Genomic DNA, 12,466 nt, shown 5'->3' with positions numbered 1-12,466 from the left:
CTTGAGATAATTTTGACAAGAATTTTGCATGCCTTTCTCACATGAACACACATTGGTATTCATTCCAGATTTAAGCTTTAGTCTTATCCTTTGTTACTGAAAGAATATGGTGAGTCTAATGCAAGCATCCTTGGTTTTACAAGATGTTACCCTTAAAAATAATTCTATATTTTAGTAAGAAGTAAATGAATTATTAGTGTTTTTTTTTGTAGTAGAAATATACATAACAAAATTTATTACTAGTTTTGTGTTTGCTTTGCAGCTAATATTTTTGTTATTCTTTGAAGAATACTTCTGGCAGGGCTTACCTTATCATGTATATATTACTATTGTTATTGTATGTTTATTTTTCTTAATTACCTGAAGGATGGAAGGAAAATCCTGTAGAATTTGATTCTCTTTTTAATGAAAGCAAGTACACATGGAGCTGGGGAAGCTCAGATATCTTATCTATGTTTTCCAAAGGTAAGAGTCATTTACTTTATTTTTTGTGTAGTGAGGAGGGAATACATTAATATGATACTTTTTAGTATGAGTTTATTACTGTATTTTACTGATTTTGGAACATGTATTTTCACATTTTAATATCTGTGAAGTAGGTATGTGTATTACAATCAATGGGTATATCAGTTTATTGTAGTGTTTTTCCTTCTTAGTTGTAGTTGAAATATTGGCTTATAAAGGTGATAATGTCTTGGATTCAATAAAATGTTTTAAGACTCTACTACTTGACAGTTCTATAATCTTGAGCAACCTAGGTAACCTTTATGAACTTCAGTTTTTCTTTTTTGTACAATAGGATATAATTACAGTTTTCATCTCATAAATTGGTTTTGTGGATTAAATTAGATAATCCATGTAAAATGTTTAGAAAAGTGCTTATCACATAAGTCACTATGATGATATTGCTGTCATAACAAAGTATAACTTATGCTTTGATAAGTTATTTAAGAAGTTAAAGATGTAAAAGTTAAAGTTTATAATCTCTGTTTTAATATATGGGAGATTATGTCATTTGGATTTTTTATGCCTGTTCATCTGCAAAAATTGCAATGCATATTATGGTACTTCTTGATTAGAAAATTAATTTATATAATTTTCTAAAATCAGTTGGATTGCATTTCAATTTTATGTCATTAAATGTTCACAGGTATAATATTTATAGCAGTTGGAATTATTAGAGAATTGTAACTCATTCACCCAGTTATTATATGTCCTGAAAGCAAAATATACATTCAGAATTTTACATCTTATAGTCATAGAACATTATTATACTGAGCAGGCAAAAAAACCCTGAGTATTGGTCATTCATATACCCTTTTCTTTAGAAAGCAGTTAGCTTTTGGTGGGGATGGTGGTAGAAGGGTAGTTTAAAGTTGCTATGCTTTGCTTCCTACTTCTGGCTGTAACTGATGAAACAGGACCAATGCCTGATTCAGAGACAGTTCAATAGGAATATTGCATTTTTTTGTGGTAACCAACAATCCCACTCAGATTGATGTTGCTAGAGATGTAGGAAGTACAATGGCTGAGCAGTTGAATTAGGGTCATTAAAGCTAAGCTGATATTTAAGCTATTGTCATTACTTTATCATGTCTCTTTTTTGTGACCTGTAAAAGCCTCCCTAACTTAGAAATTCACTAAGTTTATTAGCTTAATAATATTTTGCAGATATTAAGATTAATATATTTATTGGCCCATTCAAACTTTTTGGCAATAAGCAATATTTATTCCTTTATATATGCTCTATGAATAAGAGACGCAAAATATTTGAATTTTCTTTTTGCTTTAGGAAGTCTTGTGAACCAAATAACTGAATAATTTAGTTTGTTCCATCCTAAGAGGCACACGTTTTTGATTAGTTCATTTCTTAAAGGGAGACAAACATCTATTATTTTTCTATCATTGATCAGCATTGCCAAGTTAATTAGAATATCTTATTGTGAAGTTGAAAAGCAGCAGCATATGTTAAAGTACATAGCATAGTTCATGGCACACAGTAGGCACTAAATAAATGTTAATTACTTTTCTCATCACAGAAAGTACTTTTTAAAAAATTCTTCTGGTTATTCACAAAACTCATTAAATGACTATCTCATATTTTGTGACAATTTAAAATATTTTTTTAAAGTTGTTTTTACCCACATTTCTTTTTCAGGCGCTAGTGGAGACCATGTTTATACAGATGGTTCTCCTGAAAAAGAGGATTTTGCTTCCAATAATGCAGCAAAACTGGATGCCTGGGTTTTTGATAAAGTTAAGGTGAGTGTTACTGTGTGGTTAGTCTACAGTGCACATATTTATACCTAAAGTCCTGGAAACTGATATGTTTGTGATGTATCTTAATTTTTTTCTGATTGTATGAACTTGAAAGTTCTATATTGTAACAAACTACTTAAAAAACACTGAATTCTAAGAAATTACGCATTACACATTCCTTTTAAAATACCTGTTTCTGACAGTAAAAAGAGCCCTCAGTTGGGAATCAGGAAACCTATATTCTGTTCTTGTTTGCTTAGTCATCTTAGGTAAACCTTGATCTTTAGTTGACACAAAGAACCAGTCTCTTATAGTGGTGGGAACATGTGGGAAATGTTCAAATGTAATGTGTTTATAACAACATACAGTATATGATGTTTTTAAAATAATTTTTATTTTAAAGAAAAGATTAGATAAGCAAAATCAAGTTAGCAAGTTAGTTATGATAAAACATCTATGAATTTCCTTTAAGTGGTACAGTTTTTTGAAGTGTTTAATAATGACAATTATTGCGGTTTCATGGGGTACAATAAACTTATATTCTCAAAAATTGTGTGATAGCCTCAGTTGTGGATATTGGCTCTCTTTCTAATAGTCCGTTATTTGTGATCTCCAAATTACAACTCATAATTCATCTACTGACCAACACTTTCCTTGATCGGCCCTTTCTGATATGTTTATCAGTAGTATCTTGACTTCGCATTGTGGGTTTTTTCATACTCTAGTCATTTTTGTTAGTTTATTTTTTATTTTTATTTTTTTAAAAGATTTATTTTTTATTTATTTCTCTCCCCTCTCCCCTCATCCCCTCCCAGTTGTCTGCTCTCTGTGTCCATTCACTGTGTGTTCTTTTGTGCCCGCTTGTATTCTTGTCAGCGGCATCCAGAATCTGTGTCTCGTTTCGTTGCATCATCTTGCTGCGTCAGCTCTCCGTGTGTGCGGCGCCATTCCTGGGCAGGCTGCACTTTTACCGCGCTGGGTGGCTCTCCTTACGGGGCACACTCCTTGCTCTTGGGGCTTCCCTACGTAGGGGATACCCTTGCGTAGCATGGTACTCCTTGCGTGCATCAGCACTGTGCGTGGGCCAGCTCTTCACACAGGTCAGGAGGCCCTGGGTTTGAACCTTGAACCTCCCATGTGGTAGGCAGACACCCTATCTGTTGGGCCAAATCCACTTCCCTTTGTTAGTTTATGAATGTATTCCTCAGTATATGTCTGCATTTTTTCTTTGTATTCATGTTAGCATGAATTAAGTGTTCACTAAATTCTTTGATAAACTGTATTTTAAAAAGATTTATTTATTTCTCCTTAGCCCCTCATTGTTTGCCTTTGCTGTGTCTGTTTGTTGAGTGCTGGTTGTCTTTTTAGGAGGTGCTGGAAACCAAACCCAGGACCTCCCATGTGGGAGGGAGGCACCTAATTGCTTGAGCCCCCTTGCTACCTGTTTGTTGTGTCTCTTACTATGTGTTCCTCCCTACGTCTCTTGTTGCATCATCTTATTGTGTCAGCTTGCTGTGCCCACCTGTTTCAGCTCGCTGTCTTGCTGGTCTTCCCTAGGAGACACTGGAAACCAAACCCGGGATCTCCCATGTGGTAGGCGGGAGCTCAGTTGCTTGAGCCACATTACTTACCTCTATTTATTTTTCTCAGGGATCTTTCCTCTTTAAATTTTCTTTTTTTTCTTCACGGAATACTTTCAAGTGAAAATAAAATCTCCTTAAGAAATGAATTGGCAAATTATTTTGCTAACCATCAGTTCTTAATAGAATATATGTTGACATCTGTGTATGTTATCTTCTAACTTAAAATGCATAGCTAAAATGCTCATGAATTCCAGAATTATGGTTTTGAGTCCTTAATGAGCAAGGTAGATGATAGAGCTGGCTGGTCAGTCTGAATGTTTTTTCTCTCTTTTTTTTGTGGAGATATATATGTTGTATTTATCAGAATTTCATTTTTATAGCTGAATAATATTTCATTGTATGTGTACATCACATTTTATTTTTCCTTCCATCTGTTGATGGACACAGGTTGTTTTCACCTTTTACCTATTGTGAATAATGCTGTTTGAATATTGGTGCACAATATTGAGTTTCTGCTTACAATTCCTTTGGGTATATATACCTAGGAGTGGAATTGCTGAGTCATATGATAATTCTTTGTTTAACTTTTTGAGGAATGACCTTATTTTCATGTTCTTTTCCCTTTCTTTATTTCAACATTGCTAATGTTGGGGATGCAGTAGTAAACAGAAAAAAGAATTCCCCAATGACTTCATGAATTATGGTAGGAACATATACTAAACAAATAATAAGAATAGGAAATTGCCAACAGTCATAAGTGCTGTGAAGGAAAAAATGTAGTAACCAAGGTAATGTATCTTGAGGAGAGTCTGATGTAAACAGGATAGTTAAGGAAAGGCTTTCCTGAGATATTTTAAATGGTTTCTGAAGGAAGTATAGGAGGCAAAGAGGAAGATGGGGTAGATTAAGTACAGAGAAAAGTATATCAGGCCAACAGAATTATGTAAATCTTCAGCCTTAGGTCAACAGCCAGTGTGGTAGATTTGAGGAACAGGGGAGAGAGGGGATGTTAGTGAGGCTAGAACACAGACAGAAAGTGAGGACTGAGATATGAGACTAGAGAGGGAATCAGTAGTTTGACCTTCCCTTTGAGTCTTGACCAGGGAATTATGCTTTATCCAAACCAAAGTTTCCAAACCATGCAAAATTTTATTTGCTTCTTTATTATTGTTGCTTCTTTTCTTTCTTCTTTCTTTTTTTCTGAAACTTAAAAAAAAAAAATTTATTATATTTATTTCCCCCCTTCTCCCCACTGCCCTCATTGTTTGCACTTCCTGGCTGCTGTGTCTGTTCATTGTGGGCTTGTCTTTTTTAGGAGGCACGGGAACTGAACCTGGGACCTCCCGTGTGGAAGGGAGGTGCTCAATGACTTGAGCCACCTCCACTCCTTGTTTTTTGTGTCTCTTTGTTGTGTTATCTCGTTGTGTCATCTTGTTGCATCAGTTTGCCGCACCAGCTCACTGTCTTGCTCATCTTCTTTAGGAGGCACCAGGAATCAAACCTGGAACATCACCTGTGGTAGGTGGGCTCCCAACTGCTGGAGCCTCATCTGCTTCCGTTTTCTTAAACTTTTAATTTTGAAATAATTTCAAAATTACAGGGCAGTTTCAAAAATAATACAAAACCCACACAGAGTCTACATGCTTTAAAAACCCAGTTCATGCATCATCTCCTTTCTTTAGGTCTTTCGTGACTTCCCTTTGACTTCACTTCACTCCCAGTTTGACTTAGAATCCTCTGTATTCCCTTAATTACCTCTATAATAGTACTTTTGTTATGCTATACCATATTTGTTGACACATTGACATATTCCTCTTCAATCCTATATATATCTTATTGGTAGGGACATTGACTTTTTTTACATTTTTAACTCTAAACTCCTAACAAAGCGTTAAATGATCCATAGATAATCTATTAGTTTAGATTAGGTTCAGTTCTGTGTGATAGAAAAAAATTTATGGCTTCAAAGTTTACTTCTATCTCAGTAAAGATAATGCCAGTAGTAGGTGGTATAGGATTAATGCATTCTGGGATTGCTATAACAGTTACACAGTGACATTAGGATCCAGTCTCCTAAATTTCTTTTATCCTCTGAGTGTGAGTGTTATCTTTTTTTTTTTTTAAGATTTATTTATTTATTTCTCTCCCCTTCCCCCTGCCCCCACCCCAGTTGTCTGCTCTGTGTCTGCTGCGTCGTCGTCTTTGTCTGCTTCTGTTGTTGTCAGCGGCATGGGAATCTGTGTTTCTTTTTGTTGCATCATCTTGTTGTGTCAGCTCTCAATGTGGGCAGTGCCATTCTTAGGTAGGTTGCACTTTCTTTCACGCTGGGCAGCTCTCCTTACAGGGTGCACTCCTTGCTTGTGGGGCTCCCCTACGTGGGGACACCCCTGCGTGGCACGGCACTCCTTGCGCGCATCAGCACTGTGCATGGGCCAGCTCCACACGGGTCAAGGAGGCCCGGGGTTTGAACTGCAGACCTCCCATGTGGTAGACGGACGCCCTAACCATTGGGCCAAGTCTGCTTCCCAGAGTGTTATCTTAAAGGTTGTCGCATGATCCAAGATAGTGCTGGAGTTCCAGCCATTATTTCAACGAGCAAGGAACCAAAAAGCACCCTCTCACCTGAATCGTTTTTCAAGGAGCCTTAGATTCACATAGCCTTTTGACTGAAACGTTTGACTTAAATCTGATTGGCCACAAACATAAGGGCACATCTAGCTACAAGAGAGGATGGGAAATTAGTAGGTTTTAAGTTTGGAGCAGTGCTGTATCTCATAAAATCAGGGATTTTTACTCAGAAGGGGAGAATGCATTTTGGGGTAGTCATCTAGCATGATGCATAATAAGTAAATGAATGAATGAATGAATGAATGAATGAATGAATGAACTAAAATTTCTTTTAACTGATTTATTACATATAGGACTTCTTCCATGCTGCCAGAAGCAACCAGTCTTTGTTTTCTAAGCTAAATAAAGAGAAAATAGTTTTTTTCTTGCATTTATCTGGAATAGATACAAATGGACATGCTCATCGACCAACATCGAGGTAATTTTAATGCTGTGTTTGCTGTCATCTTTTGAAGGACAAACAGTTGTTCTGTTTGAATTTTTAAAATATTTATGATGGTTGTTTTGTAATTATAATGACATAACTAATATTTTAAAACTATTGTGATGTACAATATCTAACAAAAATATATTTAAAAAAATAGTATGAGTTGGGGATAAAATACACCAAATGTAAGATAAAGAATATAGTTAGTAGTAATATTTTGATGATGCTCTTGCATAGTTTGTAACAAATATTTCATACCAATGGGAAGAGTTGGTGGAGGGGTGATATATGAGACCCTTCTGTGATGTTATGTATGTTTATTTTGTAAGTTCCCAATCTTTACTATACACTTACTATTTGTGTTATGAATGATATACTTCAATAAAAAAAAAGAAAAAAAACTACTGTGATGTAGAATAAGTTTTCAGTTATATGTAGTATGATATATAGGATTAAAATCACATATACTTGAGCCTGTCTGCACATTAATGAAAATAAAATTTATCCTATATATATATATATTCCATGTTCTTCATTTATCAAAAGCAGAAAAATAAATCTATATATTTTAGAAATATTTTCAATGAATCTTGAAATAAAATGCATACTTATGGTATTAACCTTTACATCAGAGGAAGATGTAATTAGCTATTTCTTTTGTGTTCCATTTAATAGGTATTGTATCTAGGAAATACTTATATAAACTTTTTGTGTACTATATTTCAGTAGTGCTCTTGTATACAACAGCAAATGTTTCTTCCTCACTTTTGCACACTGTAACATCATGGGAAATATCCATGATATACATTTATCCTTTATTTTGAATTTAATTAGATCAGCCTAAACTGAACTGTGAGACTATTAGGGTAGCTGCCAGTGTTAATAATGAATGCCTCCTGTTTCCCTTCCTTAACATAATGTACTGGTTCAATTGGTGGAGTCATACCCAACCAACTTTATTCAACTCTATGGAAAGCCTAACTGTACTCAGATAGCTCAGTAGTTCAGACTATTATTATATTTTATATCACCAACAACTTAATGAATGAAAATATTCTATACTTAAAATAATAGTACTTACCTATGAATGTGGCAAGAACAATATAGTTTGTTATGACAGATGTGAACTTAAAAGGTCATCTTATTAATAAAAAAAGTCATAGCATTTGGGACTTAAAAAGCATTCATCGAAATGTATTTGTTAATCAATACATCCTTTTAACATCTCTCTGAAAGCTAGCTTAAGTTTCTTGCTTCTTTAAAGAGAAAAATAGTTATTTTCAACAATCTAAGGAGCTCTGATTTTAAATATTAAAGGTGAATCTAAAGCATTTCAGGAGTTACTGACTTTGAATAAATACATAGAATAAATTTGATTTCTCCAAATTGATGTAATTTATTTTGCTCTTCTATTTCTTTTTAAAATAGGGAATACAAGGACAATATTAAAATAGTTGATGATGGAGTGAAAGAAATGGTGTCCTTAATTAAACATTTTTATGGAAACGATGGGAAAACAGCATTTGTCTTTACCTCTGATCATGGAATGACAGATTGGGGTTAGTCTATCTTTAAATGATATGTAGCTTACAATAAAAGTTGTGGTAAAAGTAGTGGCTATATTTTTTATTTTCTTTTCTGTAATCTAAACCTTCTTTAAAAATAAAGTTTGCTAGTGGTAGATATACCTTGCAAAGATTTTATAATACTGAAAGAATTAGATGCAGTATATGCAAACTATCTAGTATATAATAATTGTATGTTTAAAGTATTAGCTTAATAAAAGGCTTACCTTATTTTAAGAATCCTTTTTCTGAAGATAACGTAAGATATATTCTTATTTGGAATTTGAGAAAGAGAAAAATGAAAAAGAAAATAAAAAATACCTATAGTTTATCTACCTAGAGTTAACTGTAGGCGATGGCAAAAGGGAGTGATAATAGTAAAATAGTGTTACTGAGAATCCTAGGACTGTTGAAATTCTACCCTGGTTAATGAGCCTGTCCTCTCTATAAGATTTCCAAGGCAAACACATTATGTGCACAGAGAACATCCTAAAACAAAGGTGAAGTTTGTGTTCCCAAATCACAATATAGAATTCTCATTAGGGAGATTTTACCTTTTCAAGGGCTTCTTTTGGCTAGGGTATACCAGCTGGAGTGGTCTAGAAGAAAAGAATTCAGAGACTTTGTCTTCTTTCTTCTCCAGAATTGACCTGGCCTAGACTGCCAGCTCCAAGCATGAGTGACTATTCTGTGAAAGAGCTCGCCCCTATTCTTTTTGTTTTGTGTACTACCCTAGCAATGATAGCATCTCCTCCATGTCTTCCATGTATGCCAGATGGGCCACTGGGGTTCTAGCTTCTCCCAAGGGATTCTAGCTTCTGGACTCTTACAACACCATCTTGCTGAGTATATCCTACTTAAGTCAGTCTGCCTGCTTTCCTACCTCCCTCCTTCTCTCCCTCCATCCATCCTTCCTTCTGTCTGTCCATCATCCATCCATCCATCCACCCATCCACCCTTCTGTCAGTCCATCCTTCCATCTATCCGTCCACCCTTCATTCCATTTATGCATCCATCTGTCCATGTATTGGGGGTAAGGGAAAGAGTGTGCAGGTTTTAGACTTCTAGAAACTTTTTATGTCAAAATATTAGATTAGTTGGTATGTCATTTTTTTTCCTGTTGTATCTTGATTATTTAACCATTTTGTCAGTAACCATGAAAGCATGATTTTAATGTCTGTATTATAGTGCATTCATACTCTATACAATTAAGAAAATCTTTTTCTGTTGTTTATTATGGTGTATATTTGTTGGGATAGAATATCTGTGACTTAGCAAAGCAAGTTCATATTTAAAGAAAAATTTTGTGAATATTTTTACCTATTTTTTTGTTCAGAATAAATTTAGGAAAACTGTCAACTTCTCAACCCTCCATACCTTTCCCAACATTTCTCAACTGGAAGTTTTAATTGGAATTTTAAAAACTCTAATTTGAAAAAAGTGACATCTTCATATTATAGAATATTTTAGTTTAGAAATATGGAATGGCCCTTTGTAAATATACTTCATTAAAGTTTTGTCATGTTCTTTATGTTCTGAAAAACAGTTTAAGATCTTCTTTGCGTTAAAAAACTAGGAATGATTTTTCTCACCTATTAGCAGAGAGAAAAGACCTTTGTGGTCTATATATCTATATATTGCTTCTATTTTCTTATACTTTAATATATTGTTCATAACGTTTATTTGATAGTTAAGCCTAATTAAAATTACAAATCAGGTGAGATTTATGTAAAGATGCTATTTTGGTTGTTTTTCTTATTCTTTCTAAGAGAGTCACTCAGTAGGCATTCTGCTTTTTTTGTTTTTTTTTCATGTTTGTGGTTTGATGTTTGAATTGCCTTATGAGAATCTTTTTAAACTGTTATACAAAGCTGTTAGCATTTGTGAGTGTGGTGAGTACAATTACCTATATATGGATAAATATTTAAAATAACATTTAAAAAATGAATAATAAATACTTTTTAAAAAAGCAAACAAAAAAATATTTAGTCGTAAGTTAATTCTTATATACCTATTACTCCTGGTGTCTTTTCTGTAGGTGTTCATGGGGCTGGTCATCTTTCAGAGACTTTAACTCCTTTTGTCACTTGGGGAGCAGGAATCAAGTATCCCCAAAAAGTATCAGCTCAACAATTTGATGATACATTTTTGAAAGGTATAAACATTTGTCTTTATTGTTTTTATGAAATACAACATTTTAAAATAAAAATCAAACTTTGCGTTTTAAAAAATCACTTTATGATAATAGCTTTAAATACCTCTTTTTCATATTTGTTATTACTATTTCTATATATTTTATACATTTCATATTAGTAATTTCCAGCTTGAAATATAAGATCTTAGTTATTTGCTTTATGAAATTTCAGGTATAAATTATACTATGACTTTTGTTTCAAAATTTATTATTACTGGGATTAAGATAAAACCCTTGAGTCAATCTTACCTGCTAATTCTATCAACCTGCTAAATCGTGCGTTATCTCACAGTGGATATTTCAGAATTGGAGATCTGGATTTGCCCTGTCTCTAGTAATTTTGTAGGCTCTATGTTGCCCAAATTCCCTTTCCTCTCAGTCTATGAAGAAAAGGAATTCTTTTTTTCTGGAACTTTATTTTTAAGTAGGGTAAGGTTTATTCAGATTTCTAAAGTTTTTTTTTTTTTACCAACCAGATAAATTCCTCTCAGATGCCTTTCTCTGCAACAGATGCATCAGAATCATCCAAAGCACTTATTAAAAATAGAGATTCCCAGACCTTGTCACTGGATATTTGATTCCATAAAGCTGTGTGGAGCCTAGAAATTTTCTTTCTAAAACCTTCTCCAGGAATTTTGACTCAACAGCCAGGTTTTGGAATCACACTATCATAAAGACTCTTTGATTTGTATACTAACATTTCCTTAGATTCTTTTTTTTTTTTAATATACCTTCTTTACCATTGCTGTAGATATATTACAGTATTACCATTAACTAGAGTTTATACATTAAATTAGTTGTATTTTTCCCATGCATCACCTTATTCTTAATACCTTGTAATAGAGGAACATTATTATATTTGCACCATTAACCATAATCATTATCTACCACCCAAATCACCTATGTTATACAGTCTCTAGATTATCCTCTAGCTTTCTTTCAGTTGACCTTAATCTCCCTAGACTGCCCCTTTCAGCCACATTCACATTTATAAATCCAAAGTGTTAGTTATATATTCACTGTAATGTGTTGCCATCAACTCTATCCATTTCAACACATTTACAATCCACCTTATTAAACATTCTACATACGTTCATCCTCTGCTCATCCTTCTCAACCCACCTTCTGTCTCCTAGTAACCTTTTTACTGTGTAGTTTAACTCCATGAGCTTACTCACTTATTTAGTTCATATTAGTGAGACCATACAATATTTGTCCTCTTGTGTCTGGTTTATTTCACTCAACATAATGTCCTCAAGATTCATCTATGGGGAGCGGACTTGGCCCAGTGGTTAGGGTGTCCATCTACCACATGGGAGGTCCGCGGTTCAAACCGTGGGCCTCCTTGACCTGTGTGGAGCTGGCCCGTGCGCAGTGCTGATGTGCGCAAGGAGTGCCCTGCCATGCAGGGGTGTCCCCCGCATAGGGGAGCCCCACGCACAAGGAGCGCACCCCATAAGGAGGACTGCCCAAAAGAAAGTGCAGCCTGCCCAGGAATGACAACGCACACACGGAGAGATGACACAACAAGATGACGCAACAAAAAGAAACACAGATTCCCGTGCTGCTGACAACAGAAGCGGACAAAGAAGAACATGCAGCAAACAGACACAGAAAACAGACTACTGGGGTGGGGGGAAGGGGTGAGAAATAAATAAAATAAATCTTAAAAAAAAAAAAAAAGATTCATCTATGTTGTCATATGTATCCTGACTTTATTTTTTCTTACAGCTGAAGAGTATTCCATTGTATGTATATATACCACATTTTATTTATCCAGTCATGAGTTGATGGACAGAGGTTGTTTTTT

The 12,466-nt window shown here is 34.5% G+C and overlaps 1 protein-coding gene across 9 annotated transcripts in view; it reads left to right on the top strand.

The window, feature by feature from the left end:
* Positions 1–12,466, top strand: part of PIGN (phosphatidylinositol glycan anchor biosynthesis class N) — a 160,362-nt gene that overhangs the window by 28,459 nt on the left and 119,437 nt on the right. For all 9 annotated transcript variants that reach the window (XM_004478658.5, XM_058277847.2, XM_004478659.4 and 6 more), the window contains 5 exons: positions 367–465; positions 2,159–2,262; positions 6,764–6,888; positions 8,326–8,456; positions 10,501–10,617. In XM_004478658.5, the coding sequence (XP_004478715.1) occupies positions 367–465; positions 2,159–2,262; positions 6,764–6,888; positions 8,326–8,456; positions 10,501–10,617 (576 nt within the window). The remainder of the gene's footprint in view (positions 1–366; positions 466–2,158; positions 2,263–6,763; positions 6,889–8,325; positions 8,457–10,500; positions 10,618–12,466) is intronic.

This window comes from Dasypus novemcinctus, chromosome 16 (genome assembly GCF_030445035.2).
Source record: "Dasypus novemcinctus isolate mDasNov1 chromosome 16, mDasNov1.1.hap2, whole genome shotgun sequence".
Taxonomy (NCBI): domain Eukaryota; kingdom Metazoa; phylum Chordata; class Mammalia; order Cingulata; family Dasypodidae; genus Dasypus; species Dasypus novemcinctus.
The sequence above is the reverse complement of the archived record's forward strand: the minus strand, read 5'-3'. Positions and strand labels throughout refer to the sequence as shown.